The 21,208-nt window shown below is 54.0% G+C and overlaps 1 protein-coding gene across 1 annotated transcript in view; it reads right to left on the bottom strand.

Annotated features, from left to right (window-relative positions):
* The window catches only part of NKD1 (NKD inhibitor of WNT signaling pathway 1), an 82,015-nt gene extending 64,041 nt beyond the window's left edge, over window positions 1–17,974 (bottom strand). Inside the window, exons 1-3 of the mRNA XM_042969316.1 lie at window positions 17,799–17,974; window positions 17,629–17,661; window positions 16,774–16,907 (exon numbers count right to left, since the gene is read on the bottom strand). Coding sequence (XP_042825250.1) covers window positions 16,774–16,907; window positions 17,629–17,661; window positions 17,799–17,823 — 192 coding nt within the window. The 5' untranslated portion in view covers window positions 17,824–17,974. The remainder of the gene's footprint in view (window positions 1–16,773; window positions 16,908–17,628; window positions 17,662–17,798) is intronic.
* Between the last annotated feature and the right edge of the window lie 3,234 nt (window positions 17,975–21,208).

Below are 21,208 nucleotides of genomic sequence, written 5' to 3'. Positions count from 1 at the left end.
CGCGCCCCCAGGCCAAAGCCCACCTCTGCCACATCCCTTCCCTGCTCTGTGACCTTAGGCTTCCTTCCATCTGCGTAACAAAGCCCCCAAACGCCCGGGGAGGGGTGAGAGAAGGTGGGTGCTTGCCCAGCAGCACCCCTCCCCGCCCGGACCCCCATCTGGTGTCACCCACTCCCGATTCCAGAAATGCGGCCCAGCCTCTCCAAGGGCCCATCCAAGAAGCGGGCTTCCTAGCATAATATTTTCCTCCCACGGAACGTGAGAATAAAGGGCTCTTTGCTTGTCTCCTGAAATAACCAGCTCTCACCATAAAGCAATCTTCTGCCCAGTAAAAATATTTCTGTAAAACTTGGTAACTCTATCTGCGGTTCCTTTTCTGAAAGTCAAAAGTCTTGGAGAGTGAAACATGGCAGCGGCAGACTTTACGACAGGCTCGTGAAGTCATGTCTACCCAGACCTTCCCTCCTTAATACTGTGATTAATTTGCTGTTAACCACAGGGACTTTGTGTCTTAATACTCTCAAAGCAAAGCACCAGTTCGCATTTCTGCAGAACAATACCCGCCAGCCCAGACCTGGTGTTCAGCCAGGCAGGCGGTGGAGCCACGGACCGGGGCGCTGCTGAGATCAGAGAGCTCCTTCAAGTCCCGTAATGCACAGCTAAGCCGTCACCTGCGGCCTGACCTTGGCGGGCAGGAGACACAGTTTTTAAAATAAGCGAGGGTGTCCTGAGATTAGAATGTAACGGCACTCACAGCGAACCCAAACCAGCCGCAAGACACCTGGATGAGCCACGGAGGCCTCCTAGGCCTTAGTTTTCCCAAACAGAAACAGAGGTGATCGGCCCCCAGCGACTCCTCAGCAGAGATGTTCTCTCTGAACCTCTTCATCCGCCAAACAGCAACCAAGCCCCTTCCAGCTCTTGTGCTGGACCCCCGAGAGACGGAGTGGGGCTTCCCGGGAATCTTCCAGAACCTACCAGCAGCCCTGGCGGCCTTACTGGGTTGGAGAGCATGGTTACGGAGGGCTTACTACAAGCCAAGCCTTAAGTTGCTACGTGCATTATTTCATTTCATCCTCAAAACGACTCCAAGAGGTGGGTACTTTTATCCCCCTCTCATTTTACAGGTGAGAAAATTAAGACCCAACGTCAATACGGTCACACAGCTGCCTATGAACCCAGATCCAAAACCCAGATCCAAAGCTCTGTGGTCCCTGGAATTAGGAGAAGACCCACGTAAGAAAAAAAAATACATAAATAATGAGGTTAAAAACAAAAAAGCCATACAAACTTAGGCAGAGATTCTTAACTGGGAGGTTACGGGTGCCCTGAAATTGGAATTACAGGTGTAAAAGAGCATTTCTGTGAAGCGAATGACACCATCAGATTTTGCAGACTCTCAAAAGGGTCTCTCAAAAGAGAAGCTAGGGGTTTGAAAGAAAGGCCCGTGTGGGCTGCATGGAGGAGGTGGCAAACTACCAGAGCCCAGGAGCAGCTCTCCCCAGACAGGCAGCTAATCGTCGTCTGCTCTGTCCCCACCCACGCTCGCCAGCTGCTGACAGGAGCAGCAATCAGTGAGTTTTACTCCCGGGACCAGGCGGTGCACAGATGTTGTTGGTTTCGCCCATCCGGTGTGCTTTTTCCTCACAGGTGCACCAGTGAGGCGTTTCTTTAGGGAACCGCCCACCGCACCCCTCCCCCCCCCCCCCCCCCCCCCCCCCGCCCTTGAGGTTTGGGGCTGATCCCAGCCCCCACTCCAGGATGACCACGTGACCCAGGACCATCAGAGGCAGAGGCATGGTTGTGTGATAGGCTTGTGAGCCAAGTCAAAACAATGGGAGCCCAGCTTGGGCTTTAGCTGAAACATTCTCTTCCAGCCTGGAACAGCAGCCTGGACCACTGGGTGCCAAACTGCCACCACCTGGGGACAGTCTGCCTGAGAACAAAGCCGAGCCTGAGAAAAGCAGAGCAAGGCACAGACCACAGACCTGGGACAGAGTTGGAGCTCTCTGGAGTTGGAGTTGGAGTTAACACAGGCCAATAACACGCCTCTATATGAAACAGTGGAGTGGGTTTAAAACCCAAGGGATCCTGACTAAGCCACCCCAAGAAAGGTTATACTGACTTAACCACAACAACACCCCGCCCCCACCCCTGAAGCTGCTGTCCCCCTGAATTTTGAAAATATTAGCCCAGGGGAGAAACTCTGGCTTTGCCAGAAAAATGGTAGAGTCATACCTGGAAATCACATCGGGGTGTGTATGTCGAGGCAGAGGTGTGTGTACAGAAGCAAAGCCGCAGAAATGCACAAAGCCCATAAGCAACCTAGCTGCCCAACGATAGAGAATCAGTGCAACAAATTATGGTCCATCCTTAGAACGGAAGGCTTGAGAGCCATGAGGAGCAGTAAGATTAAATGTACTGATAAGGACTGATTTCCAAGATACACTGTTAACAAAGCAAGATTACCGACAGGCAACTGAAGTTAAAACAAAGTCTTCTCTATCACTTTTTCATGATTTCCCACCTCAACTCCATTTTCCAATCAACCTGCAAACACCAGTGCTTCCCAGTCCTGTTGGCCAAGAGGGCTGGTGCTATCTGCAAGGGAAAAGGGCGCATCCGCACAGAATGAGGCGAGAAGCTCCTCGAGGAACTGGAACCAGATGCCTGGAAAGAGGGCGCTGGTAGGACAGTGGTGGAGATGGCAAGGAGGCTTCCTTTTTATTACATAACTTTACTACTTTGAATTTCTTTTTCTTTCTTTCTTTTCTTTTCTTCTCGTTTTACACTGCTTCATTTACGAAAAGGAAAAAGATGAGGACCCTCTCTGAGGGGCAGGGGAGACGTGAGCAGAGGCTCCCTTCAAGGGCTCAGAGCAGCACGGCTCTGTGCGAGGAGGTGTGGACCGGACCCGAACTCCTGCCCCTCTGGGGCCGTGTACCCCCTGACCAAGCCGCGAGCCCGTCTGAGCCTCATCCACCTGGCAGACGCTTCTGGAGCAAAAGGCCCTGAGACACGGTGCCGGGCCACGCAAAACCTGCCCCGTGGACTCTGCAGTCTGGCTTCAGTTTCCTCCGTTCTGGAAACATTAAATACCTGACAAATGACTGCAAGGAAGGCTTTGCAGACCATAAGGCTCTGGCCCTTCCTCCTGGAGAAAAGATGGCCCCTCTTGGCACCTGCCCCAGGAGTGGGTTTTTCCTCCCAGCTCCGCACACCAGAGCCAAGCAGGCAAGTCCTCGCCTAAGAGCCCCGGAAGCAAGATGTCAAGAAGGCCCTTGCGGATTAAGAAGGCCAGGAAGGCCTGATCTGTGACACCAGGAGAAGATGCTCCAACCCACCCACCTGGAAGGACCCCACGATCTCTCCCATCCCCCACGCAGCAGTGGCCAAGCAGTGGCCCTCTGAGGCTGAGGGAAGCCATGCCTCCAAGCTCTCTTTCCACCACCACCTGCTGCGAATAACCCCTTTGACCCTCCCCCCTTAGGATGGGGTCAGCCTGATGTGCTGGAGCACAGGATTTTCTCCATTGGTCCAGAGCTGTGCTGTCCATGAGGAAGCTGCTAGCCTTATGTGGCTATTTACATTTACATTTAAATTAATTCCAATACGATATAGTTAAAATTCCGTTCCTTAGCCACAGAAGCCACATCCCCAGTGCTCAACGGCCACAGGTGGCTAATGATTCCTCTGCAGACACAGAGTATCACCATCATCACAGAAAGTTCTACCGGACGGCATTAGTCTTGAGGTCCTTTTAACATCTCCTTCCTTCCAGTTATAAATCGAGGGTCCTGGCAGGTCTTGAAAGAAAGGCCAGGTATCATAACTGCCAGTAAAGCGCTAAGCCCACATATAGGTTTACAGAGCCACAGCCGTGGGGAAATGCACAGAGAGAAACAGAACCATTGACTGAGCTCGTCAGGAGTCAGGGACTGTGCCCCCTTCTCCACCCCTCCAGCCCTCCAGATGGGCAGTGCCCTCCCCGCCTCAGCCCTCCCCCTTCAGCCCTTCCCCAGCTGCCCTTCCTACAGGGTCCAGCCAGGACAGGTGTCGGCCAATACACAGAGGCTTGGATTCAGAGAGCCTCCAGGGGGAGGGAGACCCAAGTTCTCCGCATCTCAGACCGCACCCGGGAGTTCTGATGCAGATGGTCCTCGACTGTGCCCTGCGCCCTTCCCAACCCCACATCCCCCCCTCCCCCCACCATCTTCCCTCTCCACCCTCTCCAGCAAAGCTTCTCCACAGAGTTCCCGCACATGTGATCCGTTTCTCATCTCTCATTCTCTTCTAAAATGTATTGGCTTTTTGAAAAATACAAAAGTAGCCCATGCTCATTGGACCAAAAAAAAAAAAAAAAAAAAAAAAAAAAAAAATCAAACAATGTAGAAACGTATAACGTGAAAAGTGAAATTCCTTCTCTCCTCACCACCCCCCACCACCCCAATCCTTAGGGAAGCAGCCTTTGGCACTGTATCCTTCCAGATCCTTCTCTGTGCACCTGTAAAGAGACACACACTGGCCTGAATAGATGTTTGCATCCCGCAAAAACGGGACCCCGTTATACTTATGTTTTGCTCTTGCTTTGCTCATTCAGGAGCCTTTCAGGGCTTCCTTCCCGTCAGCCCACTGCCCACCCTAACTCACCCTGGTTTTACCAGTTGCAGAGAAATCCGTGACCCAGCTACCCCATTGTCTGTTGTTAGCCTGTCTCCTGGTGATGGATATCTGAGTCATTACACATTTTTCACTCTTGCAAATAACGCAGCCCAGGATGTTCTCACGAGTATGTGCTCGGCTCACGTGCAAGGCTTCCCCAGTCCCCTCATGACCCAGGCCTGTCCTGCCTCTGCTGTCATTCTGCCAAGACAAACTCCCGCCACACCCGGCTGGGAGCAGCAGGTTCCTAAGTCCAATGGACACCTTGAAGTCCTTTTTCCTCCTCAGCCACTGGGCAGTTTCTCTCCAGAAGACACATCCTCTCTGCAAGACTACCTTCGTGGCCCCCAAGAAATCCCGCCTCCCAGTATTTTTGCCCCTTCCCCTAAACCTGGGCTAAACCCGTGACCTGCTTTAACAAGGAGAACGTGGGGTCACCAGTTCCGTGCCCAAACCTTCAGAAGGCCTGGCAGTCCCCACTTCTGCACTCCCGGGAAGGCCGCCACCATGTAGGGAGGCAGATTACTCTGGGACCGCCATACTCTGAGGGAGCCCAAGCTAACCACGTGGTGAGGCCACGTGGAAGGGAGCTAAGGCCCCGGACATATGACCCAAGTGGAATTCTTGGCCCCTTGCTGCTTGAGCCACCCCAACTATGCCACGTGGAGCCACAGACAAGCTGCCCCTGCCTGGTCCATCCCAAAGTGCATAATGTTAAGCAAATCGTACAACATAGTACTCTGTCCAGACCCTAAAGATTCAGCCACGTGTTCTTGCAGGATGCAGCTGCTGCTCAGAGGTTGGTTTCTCAGGAGGAGGACGTGGGGGCCCGCAAAGGACGCCTCGTTCTCTTCATGCCCTAAGCAAAGGGAGTAGGTGGGCAAGAGAGCACCCCTGGCAATCCTGGGAGAATCTGTTGTGACCAGAAAGTCAGCAAACCGAAAGACCCTGAAGCTGAGACAGAAAACTTTGGTGCAGAGAGGTTAGGGAACTTGCCCAAGGTCACACAGCTAGTAAGAAGCTGACCCAGGGTATCCAGGCTCAGAATCTGTACCAGCGACCAAACATCAGTGTCTTCTAACACCTCAACCCACAGTAAGAATTACATTTTAGAATGGGCCTCCCTATGTATGGATTTGAGTATAGATGTGTATGTAGATATACACAGACCTAGATTGACCTAGCTATCCATCTATTATCAATAGACATGAATATCCACACCTACAAACTAAACACAAAGTTACACAAAGCAGTATTCCCTCTCACTTTGGTCATTGTTCTCTCTTGTTTTTATTCTTTTTTTTTTCTTTTTTTTTTTAATGCTGGTCACTAAATTGATTTCATGAGCCACGAAGGGGATTATCACATATAGCTTAAGGGGGGGAAAAAAATCTCCTCTATAATGATTTAAGGCAGTTCTAAAACCAGATTAACCTGAATTTGAATCTTGCTGGAGCAAGATTCCACTTCCACATCGAGTGACTTTGGGCAAGGAGGGAGACTCCTTTCGAGCCTCAGTTTTTCCAGCAGTAAAATGGGGACGATCCCAGTACCTGCCTTACAATGGCGCTGTGAGAACTGAGTGGTAAGAACAGCGCCTGGCTCAGGGCCTGACCTACAGCAGATGGTTCAGCATGGGGTGCAGAATACACTGAGCACTTAGTAGCCCCGTTGAGGCTACAGCCACAGAACACTGAAAAGGAAGGCACGTGCCAAGACCAACCGAGGCACCAGGCTCTTCGGAATTTCCAGGGCAAAGGAACAAGAAGGGAGTCCCCAGTGCCCACTGAAAAGGCAACTTCATTCCTGGTCTGTAGTTTTCTTACATCCTCTTTTTGCTTTTGAAGTCGCTCTAGATCACCGGGGGCGGGGGGGGGGGGGGGGGGGGGGAGAAGGGTAAAATAACAGAGTTTAGGTCAAAAACTGCCCTGTAACCGGGCTCCCTCGAGAAGCCAGGTGTAGACTGGCCGTGGCATCCCTCAGCAGCACCCCCAGACCCACTCAGGGGAGCTGCTGGAAGCCAAAGCCTCTGTGTGAGGGGCCTGCCAGCATGCGTGGCCTTCTGGAATTAGAAAAACATCCTTGGGCCTGAGTCCACCTGGGAGGCTCTGGTCTTCCCCGGCCCTTACCTGTGGCCTGAAGGTAACAGGGGCCCTTTATGCTCTACCCCAGCCTCTCCAGGGCCCCAGAGCAGTACTCAAGGCCAGGGGCCCCGGGCAGCACACAGCAGGCCAACCAATCAGCTCCAGAGGCTTCCCCCCAACCTCCCATCCAGCCAGAAAGGCGAGATCAACAAAAAAATAAAATCAGGGCGCCTGGGTGGCTCAGTCGGTTAAGCGTCTGACTCTTGGTTTCGGCTCAGGTCACGATCTCACGGTTTGTGAGTTCGAGCCCCACACTGGGCTCCGTGCTGACAGTGCAGAGCCTGCTTGGGAGTCTCTCTCTCTCTCCCTCTCACGCTATACCCCTCCCCCGCTCCTTATTGGCCCACCACGGCCTGCTCTTTTCCGCATCACGTGCAGCACACATGCGGGCGATCAACAGCAAGCGACACCAGAAAGCTGTAAGAGAAGAGACACCTGCTTTCCTCTCCCTGATTTGCCAAGAGGAACTAACTCATCTCGCTCTTAGAACAACTCCATGAGCTAGGAGCCAGGACTCTCCCCATCCCACGGATGTGAAAACTGAGGACCAGAGACGAGCCACCCGGCTAGGGAGACACGCAGCTAGGACTCGGACCCAGAGAGTCTGATTCCGAAAGTCACACCTCCGACACCTATTCTGCGCACATGCCGGGCCTCAGCACAAAGGGGCCCGAACCGGACGGCAGGTCTAACGGAGGTCAGGAGAACCAAAGCAAGCTTGAAATATGGACTAGAGCTGTCCACCAAGCGGCCCAAACCACATCTCTCTGTGCTCACCCCCTCCTGCTCCTCCCAGAGCGTTCGGCCAAACTGAAACATACTGTCCCCGACTCCCCAGCACCCAGCCTTCGCTTGGGCTGCACTCTCTGCTCAGACGCAGCCCGAATCCAGCTTTGCATGGCTGGACCCAAGACTTCTACTTGCTGAGCCCACCTCTCTCCTGTACCATACGGGGGAACAACACGTGCAAAAGCTGCATGTAAAGCCTAAGACCTGTGCGTATACACTATCACCAGGAACACACTTGTACCCCACGGACGTCTCATCTCACAGGCCAGGGCACAACAGGCCAAGTCTAGCTGCCCGGGCCCGCCCAAAGAAACTATTTTCTAAAAACGGTATTCGGTTGATGATCATCTCTTTAAATCAGAATGATTTCACATAAAAAGCCGGACAGCTGGAGGGCACCTGGGTGGCTCGGTCGGTTAAGCACCCGACTCTTGACTTCAGCTCAGGTCGCGATCTCACGGTTCCTGAGTCTGAGCCCCACATCAGGCTCCGTGCTGACAGCGCAGCGCCTGTTTGGGATTCTCTCCCTCCCTCTCTCTCTGCCTCTCCCCTGCTTACGCTAGCTCTCTCTCTCTCTCTCTCTCTCTCTCTCTCTCTCTCTCTCAAAATAGATAAATAAACTTAAAAAAAAAAAAAAAGCCCAGATGGCTGGATTCTCTTCATGATCAGAAGGCAGGGCCAGGGCCACATTCCCACACCTTGGTCAGCAGGCTGGAGCTGAGGGGTGCTGCCCCCTTGAGACAGGACGGGTGCCCCCAGGGGCCACCAGCCCCCACCCCTCCCGCTGGTCTTCACCCAGCCTGCTGCGCTCATTAATATGACTTCTCTTCCCTTTTGAACTCTGACCCCTGCCCTCTGAAATCCTTCAGAGCCCTCCTCACATGCCACCTCCTTCAACAAGTCCTCCCCAAATCTCCAAAGCCCGGTGCCTCTTGACGGCCTTATAACTTGTACTGAGCACTTACTTACGTGCCAGGCAGTTAGAACCATTTTGCAGTTTGAGTCCCCACAAAAGCACCCTGTGGAGCAGGTACTTTTACCATCCACTTTACAGATGAGGGAACTGAGGCCTGAAGTTGATTGGTCTATTGGATCCCCACCCCCGTCCATTCCCTGCCCTCCTCGACGCTGCTCTGTGCCCCCAGGAAGCCGACCCCCTTCGACCAGTTTGCTGAAGCGTCCTGCTCTCCTACTCCTGGTCCTCCAGCTGCTGGTGGCCTCCTCAAGGGCCCCCTGGATATCCTCTGAGAACCAAGTGTCATGCCTGAACCAATGCAGACATTCCAGAATCTCTCACTGAGCCCAGAAGATACAGTCACTTGACTCCTCTTTATCCTCCACGGTATTTTTACAACCGAGAACCGGTCTCCACATTCCTTCTTCCCCTGCATGAGCACTCCCCCACTTCTGTCCTGCTGGCCCCTCACTTAGGGCCCGCCACTTGCCTCCCCTCTAGACAAGGACTGAGGTCCATAACGTGGTTGAGAAGGCCCCCGGGCCCAGAAGGTGATCCCTCCTCAGCCAAATGAACCGCGACCAGCATCTCAAATGAACTGCCCTCTAGACTCCAAGGCTTTCTCGCTCGCTGCTGGCCCACCTAGCAGACATTCTTACAACTATTACACGGCCCTTCCCCTTGCCTTGCTCTCCACCACCCCTTCCTCGATTCACCTCTGGGCCTAAATCACAGCTCCTCCAAGGCCACCTCTTACCCAAGGCCAGTTGGCGCTCCCTGCTCCGGACTCTCAGAGCCCCCAGAGTGTCCTCCAACACTCCGCTAACATTGTCTCCATTGTGCAGTATCCACCTTCCCAAACTATGAACCCATCTTACGTGGGTACCGATGCAAAATCCAGAGGAAAATATCAGCAGGTGCAATGCAGCAACATTTTAAAACAATAACGTCTCATGACGAAGAAAGATGGAGTTTAGGAATGCAAAGGAAGTTGAACACGAGGAAGTCTAGTGATGTAAATCACGCATCTGAATCATCTATCACATTAGCAAAGGATGAGAACGCCCCAAGAGCACTTGACAAAGTTCAATCATTATTCCCGGTTTCAAAAATATTAGCAAGCCAGGAGTTAAAGAAAGCTTTCTGAACTCGATACGCAGCAAACAGTTATTAAAGAGTAAAGGGGATTCTAACCAATGCAATAAGATAAGAAAAACGGACGGGAGGCAAAGATGAACGTTTGGTTCCGTTAAACTCGAGGTTAGGTGAGGCGGGAACCGTGACTTATGCTTCCTAGTTTCCACGACATCGTAAGCACACTCGAACACCTAGCGAATGAACGGCCACCCAGATTCACTCTGATCCCGAATCCATGTTCTCAAAGCACCCAGTGCTCCTCCTGTGAGGTACGTATCACAACTCCAATTGTGTCATTTGTTTTTAAAACTATTTTCCTTTTCCTACTAGAGTATATACAGTCTGTGAACCAAGCACCAGCTCTCCTGACAGAGCAAATGTATACCTGGCCTAAAATAGGTACTCAATGTCTAAGGCATAGATGCAGGACCGACTTGAATAAAATGCATTCATAGTTGCTAAATAATAATAAATAATTTTATCCTACTTCTCAGCTGGAAAACCTGAGGCCTGAAGGAGGGAGGGGAGGCCACACCACTGCGAAGCCCCCTCCCACCACCCCCAGGACCCCTGGGTCCCCTGAAAGGCAGCAGCCACACACGAGGCCACGCACACAGGGCGCCACCCACGTGGCTCCACACGTATGGAAAGTGAAGCCCAGACCAATTCCTTGGAGCCCTCTAAACAAACTCACACCCGGGGCACGCCCGGGTAGGCAGAGCCGCCTTTCTGGGGCCAGGGATGACCCAAGGAGGGACCTGAGCTTTTCCTCGCAAAGCCCTGTGACTGCTGCCCACATGGATAAAGGGCCCCCTCTGCTTCCCCGCGAAGTTATCAAAGAATTACTTATGTCTCTGGAAGTGCTTGTTTGGAAAAGGTTCTCCACCCCACCTGGGCTTGGCAGGAGGGGGCAGCATCATCAGGCCTGCCCTTTGGGGAGTGATCAGGCTTTTCCTCCAGCCCCTGAAGGCTCTCGGCCATTCTTCATGTGGAGAGTCTGAAGCCAGCCCTAAAGAGGCAGGCAGCCTCCCAGGATAAACGGAGCCCGGTGACATCAAAGATTCCAGATTAAACAACTGAGGCCTTCAGCTCTCTCTGGCGTTTCTTCCAGGATATTCTGGGCTCCTGCCTCAGTTCTCCCTCAGATGGAATGGCAGATATTTTGTTTGTGAGAGTCTGAATTTTTTCCTACCTCGGGGAGAGGGGGAGAGGAGGAGAGGGCGGAGGAGTGGGGAGGGGAGGGGGAGAGAGAGAGCGAGAGGAAGAGAAAGAATGTCTGTCAGAGACAAGAGCCACAAAAAGAACATGTGTGAGTGAAAAAGAAAAGGGAAGTCAGGGAGGCAGCCGGAAGCGCCTGCTTTGGAATCCAACAAGCGACCTAAAAATTCCAAAAGTTTCTAAATCGAAGCACACTGGGAACTCACAGCCAGCAAGTGAGACTATAAGCACCTCCCAAGCTAGTACTTGTGTGTGTGTGTGGGGGGGGGGGGGGTGCCTGGCTCACCAGAGGTAGCAGATCTCTTCTTAGCCAGGGCACTGGCCCCTTGACCACAGGGTTCCTTGGCACTCCCTTTCCTCAGACACATCTGGTAAACCAAGGCAAGGGAGCCTCTACCCTCAGGCACAGGCTCACAACCATTCTCTGGGATTGGCTTGTCCCTGGCTCTTGTCCCCTAGCCCGTGGGGTGCCTCTCTCTGCCTTGAGCAGCCAATCCAATCCCACCCCTCAGGTCCCCTCTATCCCCCACAACTGGGCTTCTGGCCCTACAGGCGCCCCTCCTCTCCCCTCAGGGTAGCAGGGGCAATGAATCCATCCAAACAGCTGGAGTAAAGCCCCCAAGTCCCCACGTCCATGACGATCCACATTAATCACATCTAAGGGGCAAGCTAATGGCTGGCAGGGGGCACACTGACTACCCACCCGGTTCCACCCCACATACCTGTCCAGGGGGGCAGGTGGCTCAAACATGCCAAGAGCCACTCACGCACAGGGCTCTTCAGAAAGACTGAGCACCGGGAGAGATCTGTAGTCCCCACAGGCTGCGAGCCCCTTGGGGTCCACCATCCCAACCCAAACACCACCCAGTTCTCAGGGACAATAGCAAGCCCGGGGCCTCGGTCGGCTACTCCTTGCGCGAAAACCAACCTGCCGCTCTCACACCCTCTTCCTCACGGCCTTTCCGGTCTCTGCTCGAATGTCACTCACACAGCTTCTCCCAAGGCCTGCTGCCTGTTAATTTGGCTGTTTATGTGTGGATTCTTTTTGTCTCCTCTCTTAGACTAGAAGCCACAGGAGGACAGGTGCCACATCTCTTTTCTGTGCCACTATGTCCTCGATGCCTGGTACAGCTAGGGAGTTAATAATAACAATTCATTATTAATCATAATTAATAGCTGACGTCCTGAAGGAGGGGCTCTTCCTGAATTCAAGGAAACAGAACATGCACCGGCCTGGCCCAGGGGAACTTTCTTCTCAAAGAAGAAGAGTTTTGAAGGCAGGATGAGACGCTCCTCGAAGTCTCCCAGAGACCACATCACAGAGATTCGTTTAAGCCTTCAGAGTATGACGCCCTCGCCCACCCCGGCACCACCCTGGGGGACCCAAGCCCTACTGGAAACCAGAAGCCCCCCCTAGCATCCTGCCCAGTTCAGACTTCCCCAGTCTCTCCTCCCTGCTCCCCAGGGGTAAAGAAAGCTGCCAGGTGGGGCTCTGAAGTCCCGGGTGCCACGGACAGAGGAGACCCTCCATGGAGAACCCAAAGATGCCAGCAAGTGGAGGCCCAGAGGCCTCCACCAGCCTCAAAGCAAATCATCTTTTAATTCTGAAACACCAAATATTTAATTTATGCTTTACCTCAAATGTCAAGTGTACCTCCCGGCACATAGCTTTGAAACCACGTAAGGAGGCCTAACGCTTTCCATATGGTGAAGACATGGGGCCTTTTAATTGTGCCAACTGGTATCATTCAAGGGTAATTCCCCTGGAATCCGGCAACTCGGGCAGCAGCTGGGCCAGGAGCCAGCCTCCAACCCCATCACCCATCCGCACACGTCCCCGCGGGCTCCAGCCCGGCCTGCACCCTCCCAATCGTCCCCCAATATCAAAATGCGCTAGGTGCCCCCTACTCAAATTACCAGCCCTCCTGGCAGCCACCTTCGATCCAGAGGCAGGCCGACCGGCACCACGGCTCTCAGCCGGTTTCTTCAGGCAGTTTTGCCATAAAAGAACAAAAGGGCCAAATGGGGGGCGGGTGGGGGCAGGTGGGGAGGGGACCGCCTTAAATCTGGTCATCCACGCTCACGTATGCTCTCGCATGTACACGCCGCGGGAGCAGATTCTGCTTTTCCAGGTGTTTTCCTATCAGGCTCTCTGGGTCCATTAAGCTGTTCCATCCACCTACCGAGCTTTTTTACTTCGCTCATGATATTATATTACATTTTCCAGACCCAGTAGTTCCAATTGGTTCTCTTTCGTAACTGCCTGTTGTAGCTTCATGTTTCACTATCCTTCTTTATCTCTTTGAGGTTATGCTTATGTAAATTTCTAATTGGTTAGCACATTGTTGTCTGGCATATAAACTGTTCGCTTTGTTGTTCTTCGCTCGTACCGTGGACACCTCCCATTTCTCATCGCTTTTCTCCTCTGAGCTCCAGTTTCCTTGAAGTTTGTCATGTCCCCCCGGAAAGAGCGGAAGCCCCGGCCCTAGCCTGTGTCCCTCCAAGTGCTTCTATACGGTATGGCCGGGCAGGGGAGGTGGGAAACCTCTGGATTTGTAATCTGGGCTCCCGTCCCCACCCCCACCGGTGCCTCAGCAAACCTCCCGGTACCTTCTCTCCCTTTTGAGCTCTTTGAGGAGTCATCTGCCATAACCCTGCCAGGGATGGGAATGTTATTATACCCATTTTGCAGATGAGCTTAGGTAAAATGGCTTACACAAGGTGACCAGCTCTGGTGGCAGAGCCTGACCTCATTTATTTTTGTATTCAGAAGGTCAGGCTTAGGTTGGTGCCAGCAAGGTCATCCTCTCACATCCCAGGACCTTGCATGCAACCGGGACCCACCCTGAACATTTACTAAGCTACTCAGACCCGGTCAGGGAGGAAGACGGCAAGCAGGGGCCCCTTCCGCCTGCCCCACAGCCTGCCTCTTCCCAAAGTACTCAGCAGCGGGTCAGCATGCCATCTCTCTGGACATGAAGTGTGGCGCCCTCGGGGCAGATGGTCTAGCACAGGGCTTTACCACACGTGGCCTCTGTGGTCTAGACAGTGCTCCAGAAAGAGTTCACACAAGCTGGCTGGCAACTTTATAGGGTTATAAGGAGGAGTAAGATAATGTAAGCAAAGTACTTGACATACACGTGGCACTTAATAAATAGTTCTCATCGCAATAATAATAATGCTACTTGGATGAACCACTAATATGTTTCCAGCCACTCTGGTGAAAGGCCACGTGAAGGAGTGAAGACAGAGGCCACCACCAAGCCGGGCCTGGAGCTGGTGGGGGGACCTCTGACAGCCCCTGGAATCCAGGAGACTCTGGAGCCCACACCCTACCTCCCGCTGAGCTAATGGAAGAACCCTTTCTGTGCCATTGGGAATCATGGGAGTTAAACTGGACAGAAGGTTGCTCACTGCTGTCTTACTTACCATTTCTCGGTGTTTCCCAAACTCTGAGCATCCTGTTTCCACAGTCACGACTTTGACCACTTGTACTTAATATTTTTCCCGGAATCAACTTTCACCGCTCTCTTTCAATTTAGCTTCATCCTAAGCGATAATATCCGTGAAATCGGGGGTTTGATGTCCTAGTTACTACCTTTCCTGGGAAAAGCAGCGCTTCACTATTAAGATAACAAACATTCCTCGAGGCACCACCTGAAATCATTGCACAGGCCCCCACCATGCAGGCCTACACGTTTGGGCTTACCCTGACCTCTCCCAGGGTGGGCTCCCCAGCCCCCGCTCTGCAGATGCGGTGGCTGGGCCAGGGACTGGTAGGAACGCAGGTGTCTGGACCCTAGTCACCAAGCATAACTCCCAAAGAAGCAGAGGCTTCCTCCCCTTAATATCCTGGATGGCGGGGCCCACCCTCCGCCACCACTAACATATGTCACGCTGATGGCTCTGTGTCTCACATCTTCAAAAGTGCTTTGAACAAACATTAATGACCCCTCAGTGTTTCTCCGAGAGAGGGGGGCGAGGAAGGGAGGGGGCAAGCACCACCCCCACGCTGTCCTCAGCTGGGGGAAGAAACCAGGCAACAAAATTCCGTGACTTCACCAAAGCCACAGACTTAAGCTGGGGCCCCCTCCCCACCCTCCCTCATTTCCCCCAATGGCAACTTTTACTGGCTCACATTCCTCTTGCTGGGAACACTACTATTTAATTAAAAACGACAGACTTTTGTTTTCCTCTCCTTCCTTCCTCCTCCCTCCCATCCTCCAGGACTGGATGCCAAGGAGACCCACCAAAAACATGCGGGTAACATTTGTTATGGCTTTGAAGATAAAAGTCAATTGAAGTAAGCCCTCGCTGTATTTCAAGTTTCCCCTAAAGCATGCAGCAAGCTGCCTGGCAGTTGAGGAAAGGAAAAAAAAAAAGGTTGGGGGGGGGGGACTGCAAATAAATGTCATTCTGCAGGAATACTTTGTAAAAATAAACAGGCTGAAAAAACCCAAAACTTGATTAATGGAAATCCACTCAGTTGGCCTCTGTCTTGAGCTACAAATGCATTTGTTCATAGGGCTAAATCGGATCATTTTCACTGGGCTTTAAATAAGTAAGTAGATCAAAAACTATAAACGCTGGGGGAAGAAAGGGAAGTTTGTGGCTCTGTTTCTCAAGGGCCCCAACCGCAGTGCCCCCCACCCACCAAGTTTTGACCTTTCCTAGGGGAGAGCAGCTCCAATTCCAGCCCAGCCAACAGATGAAGAAAAATGGTGAAGAGAAAGCCCCCAGCTAAAGCGAGCCACCAGAGGAGGAGGCGGGGGCTTCTCCCAGACCCAGAGGTTACTTCATACATGCACAAGAGTCGACTTTATCCACAGGCTCACCTCCCAACACCGGCCCCCTGCGACGGGGCTGCTGCAAAGAGCCCAGGTGCCACCGCCCGGAAACACACACACACACACACACACACACACACACCTCCAAAGACTCCCCAGGCCCCTCCCTAGCCCATGGACGAGACCAAAGAACTAACCAGACCTGAGACTCAGTCTGTTCCCCCTCTAAGTTAAAAAAAAAAAAAAAAAAAAAATTAAATGTCACATCAAAAAGTTGATTGATCCTTTGATCCTTGGCTTGCTCGAGTTCCACGCAGACCATCTGAAAGCCCCGTGCAGAGTTCCAGAGCTCACAGGACATCTGTGAACACCAGTCCCAGGCCAGGAGCTGGGGCCTGACTCACTCGCTCCCCTGTCACGTCTACTGCTCCCCCAGGAACAACTCCAGCCTCGGGGACCTACTGGGGCAAGGCCTGGGCTGCAGTGGAATGAGACCCTCTCTCTCCCTGTGGGCCAAATGATGGGGTCTCAGTGCCCCCCAAACCTACCTACCAGGTCTCAGTGCCCCCCAAACTCTGCTACCCAGATCACAGCCCTTTCTACTGGGGTTCCTGGGCAGATGGTACTGATGAACGCCACAGACACTTGGAACACATTTGGAGGCCACCACAGTCCTGCCCTCCACCCAGACACCCCTCCTTCATGCCTTCCCTGTCTTATTAACCACCCCCCTCCAGATCCACCTTTGAATGCTGGCGCAGAAACAAGGTAAGAAGTCAGAGCAGGCCCCCAAGTCCCTCCAGCACAGACAAGATTCCCCACAGACTGGACCTGTACCACCTCGTCACCTAGGACCTTCCCCCCAAACAGCCCTCTTTCCCCAGCTGGGCAGGAGACTGCGTCACCTGTGCCACCTCTAAGGTTCCCCAAGACAGGGGGGTACAGGGTCATGTTAGGGGGGCAGGGGCAGCTGAGAAGGGGCTTCTGGACTTAAGCTGTGCCAAGAGGGTGCTAAAAGTTGGGGTGGGTGGGTAAGGAGGCCCGTCTCTGAGGTTGAAAGGAGGGTAGGAGGGGATCGTACCCGGGTTCCTCTGCCAACGGTGCCCGCCGCCCGCAGCTGTCTGGGCCCAGAACTGCCGCCGGGGCAGCGCTGCCTGCCGATCCACTCCTCGATGCCCTTCCGAGCCCAGGCGGCGCTCACGGCGAAGCTGTCACCTGGGGCGGGGAAGACACGAAGCCCCCTGAGTCTGGCCCCTGGGCGAAAAGTTACCCGAGAGAGCAGGGCGAGTGGGCGCGGCAGAGGCAGCGGGGGCCAGGAGAGAGTTGAGAGGCGGGACACAATCCGAGAAACGGACGCAGGTAATCAGGAGAAAGGGGTCCAGCGAAGCCCCAGGAGCAGGGACCTAACGGGGTGCGCGAAGCGGGAGCAGCACCCCGGAGGAAGGGTCTGAGGATCAGAAGAGCGAGCGCCGGAGGCCGCGACTGCGGAGGAGAGGGGTGAGGATCAGAAGATGGGTGCAATAAGCACGGGATGAGGGGAAGAGGGAAACGGAGGGTGAGGAGAGGGAAGCAGCGCGCTCAAGAGCCCAGATCTCGGGGGAAGGGGCTGAGGGCCGGAAAGAGAGGGGGCAGAATCTTGGGGGAAAGGGCTTAGGAGTCTGAAGAGGGGGCGCAGGGAGCGCGGAGGGCGCGGACGGCGACAGGAGGGCTTGAGGGTCAGAAGAGAGAGCACAGGACGGAGAGGAGCGGGTGGATGGAACAGAAAAGGGGGGGGGGGGGCAAGAAGGCTGCTCCCGGAGCGGGTCTGTGGAACTGGTGGCCGGAGTAAGGGGTGGGGGTGGCCCTGGTAATAAGATCCCGCGAGCTAGGCCATTCCGCCGCGGTCCGCGGTGCTTCCCCGTCCATCCCCCCCGGTCGGTGCCCCGCGCGCCCCTACCTTCCGGGCTCTCCCTGCGCTTGCACACGGCGGCTGCAGGCACATCGCGCGCGGCGGCGGCGGCGGCGGCGGCGGCGGGAGCCGGAAAGAAAGGAGAGGCAGAGAGTTAGCAATCGCGGGGGCGAGGACGGCCGGGGCCAGGGGGCCGGCGCGCGGGCGGGGACACTGACCCGGCTTGGAGTGAAGTTTCCCCATGCTGGGGGCGCGGCGGGCGGGGGCGTCCCTAAGCCATGCGCCCGGTCCGCGGGGCCGGCGGCTCGCCGCGCCTCGCCTCGCTCTCCTCCTCCTGGAGAAACCCCGAGCCGAGCGGAGCCCGAGGCGGCGCCGGGACGCGCTCTTGCCGCCGTCGCCGCGGCCCGACTGACGCCCGGGCGCGCCGAGCCCCCAGCCCGCCGCCGCGGCCCGCACCTCCCCGCGCGCCCATTGGCCGGGCGCGGCGCATCAAAGGCGAGGCGGGCCGCGGAGGGGGCGGGCGGGGGACGGGCGGGGGGCGGGCGGGGGGCGGGGCTGCGGGGCAGGGCGGGGCCAGGCGCCGCCGGGCGGACACAGCGCCCCCCTCCAGGCTGCGGTCTTCAGCCCCGCGCGGGGAGCTGGAGGGCCGTGGGGGCCGGGGGACCAGGGGGCGAGGGGGCGAGGAGGTCGGGACCCGGGACCCGAGAAGCGAGGACTCGGGACCGGAGTAGGGGGCGGGCCTCTGGCCAGCAGGCGTATTGGGACAGACACCCTCTTGGGTCCTGCCTTCTCCAGAACCACCGCTCCACTAACAGTACTGCGCCTTCCCTCCGTTCTATTTTTCCTGGAGGAGAGCAGGGCAGGACTCGGCGGCTCCAATTTACGGGTGCTGAAACTGAGGTCGGAAAAGGAGACGCTGCTGGGGCGCTAAGGGTCTGCTGCGAGCCTGCTTCGCGGCCCCTTCCCAGTCTTCCCACGACCTGACTTTTGCAGAAAGGATTCGCTTATTACCCATGTCTCCCCCTCCCTCCGCCCCTCTGTAAGTTTTGATTTGGGAGTCCAAGAGGAGCCCCACCGCGCCTGAGCCTACTGTGAGCCCGGCCCACTCCTGGCGGCTACAAGTGTCCGAAAGCCACGAGTTGCCAGCCAATCACTCGGATGTCTCATACCGGTGCCCGTGGGTGCCCTCCTGGGGTCGAGGCGCGCTGCCAGCTGCGCGGCCCGGAAGGGGGTAACCGCTGGGCCTTTGATCTTCCTTGGTTTCCGCTCCCCGCTGCAGTTCGCCAGACCCATGGGCTTGTTTGTTTTGTCTGGGGAAGTTTCTGCGGAGGGGAGGGAGACATCAAGGGGTTCCACCCCACCTTTGTGGCTTTCAGGGAGAATGGCTGCTCTACGGGGGACACGGTGGGCCTGTCAAGTTGGGCCTGGTACCCGTCAGCCTGGGCATGGGGAAAGAAAACCCTGTGCGAAGAGTGAGAAGACCAGCTCTGCCCCCGGGACTGAGTTCTCTGCGTGAGCCTCAGTTTTCAGGTCTGTAAAATGGAGGCTCAAGTCTGCCCTTTTTGCCAACTCCTTAGAGCGGCATTGCCCAAGAAAGATAATGTGAGCAACATGTGTAAAGCTAAATTTTCTAGTAGCCGCATTTTTTTTAAGTAAAAAGAAACAGGGATTAAGAGTAGCGCATTATCGCGAAGAGCACTGAGTTACGTGTAGAATTATTGACTCCTATGTACACCTGAAACTAATATAGCACTGTATGTTAATTATACTAGAAGAAAAAATTAAAATAAAAGTAATTTTTAAAAATTTTTTTAATGTTTATTTATTTTTGACAGAGAGAGAGACAGAGCATGAGCAGAGGAGGGGCAGAGAGAGAGGGAGACACAGAATCCGAAGCAGGCTCCAGGCTCTGAGCGGTCAGCACAGAGCCCGACCCGGGGCTCGAACTCACAGACCGTGAGATCATGACCTGAGCCGAAGTCGGACGCTCAACCGACTGAGCCACCCAGGCGCCCGTAAATTTTTATTTTTGACAGAGAGAGACAGAATACAAGCAAGGGAGGGGCAGAGAGAGAGGGAGACACAGAATCTAAAGCAGGCTCCAGGCTCTGAGCTATCAGCACAGAGCCCTACACGGGCCTTGAACTCAGGAACCCTGAGATCATGACCTGGGCCGAAGTTGGCCACTTAACCAACTAAGCCACCCAGGCGCCCCTAAAAAAATTTTTTTTATGTTTATTTATTTTTGAGAGAGAGAGAGTGTGTGAGAGAGCATGAGCAGGGGGAGGCGGAAAGAGAGGGAGACAGAATCTGAAGCAGGCTCCAGGCTCCCAGCTGTCAGCACAGAGCCCCATCGCAGGGGTTCGAACTCACAAACCTGGAGATCATGACTTGAGCTGAAGTGCGGTGCTTAACTGACTGAGCCACCCAAGTGACCCAAAAGTAAAATTTTTTAGAAGCTTGCAAGAACACTAAAAGAAAAAATATATAGGCCATATTACTCATCAACACAGAAGAAAGCAAAAAGAAACATGAGATTAATAATATATTTTATTTAACCCAATATACCAAAAATATTATAATTTCAACATATAATGAGATATTTTACATTCCTTCTTTTGCGCTAATTGCTTGAAATATGGTATGTATTTTACACTTACAGCGCATCTCCTCCCAGACTAGCCACATTGCAAGAGATCAATGGCCACGTGTGGCTGGTGGCTACTGCGTTGGGCGTCATAGCCCCAGAGCATCTACATGTCACAAAAGGACATTGGGAACGGCATGGGCTTCCAGAGTCATAAATTTCTTCACCCACCAATGTCTTACTTCTATCCTCCAAATCCGTCCTCTTTGGTGAAAATGAAGGCTCATCTTATAAGCAGGTACATTAATGCTGTTAGCAGGCTGGTTTCATTTGAGGAGTCCTGGGACTCCCCAAAGTAATGTTTTTGCCATTTTATGTTGCACTTCTTTACCCAGGACCTACCATATGCCAGCCATCATCCTGAGTCAGGCATAGCCCTCAGAACCACAACTGTCTGATGCAGGCTTGTCCTTGCTTTAAAAAGAAAGGAAACCATTAGGCTCAGAGAGGTGAAGTCACTTGTCCAAGGTCACACAGCTAGCCGGTGGCCTGGTGAGGACTGAACCGAAGCCTGTAGATCCCATTGGCCGGGCTGTTTTCTCTATACGAGCCTGCCCCAACACAGTCTAAGCCTCACCTTCATTAGAGAGAGTCCCCCATCTGGAAACCCATTCTGATGATGTAGTAGCTCTGTGACAAACAAACCCTGTTTTAGGCACTTACGATCGATCCATCACGGAACAAAACAATCCCCAGCTCCCACTCTACCAAGAGGAAGTGAGACAAGAAACAATAAACTTAACAAACGGGAAAATAGTGCATGCACTAAGTCAGAAGGTGACATGCCAGCTATGCAGCGGCTCTCCACTGAGGGCAATTTGCCCCCCACGGGACATTTGCCAGGACACCTAGCAAACAGAGAGTCGCCACTAAACATCCAACGATGCACAGGACAGCCCCCACAACAAAAAGTTATCCAGCCCCAAATGTCAATATTGCCGAAGTGAGGACTCCCCCGACCCACCCAGCAATAGGCAAGTG

Source organism: Panthera tigris, chromosome E2, assembly GCF_018350195.1.
Source record: "Panthera tigris isolate Pti1 chromosome E2, P.tigris_Pti1_mat1.1, whole genome shotgun sequence".
Classification (NCBI taxonomy): Eukaryota; Metazoa; Chordata; class Mammalia; order Carnivora; family Felidae; genus Panthera; species Panthera tigris.
This window is presented reverse-complemented; position numbering and strand designations above follow the sequence as displayed.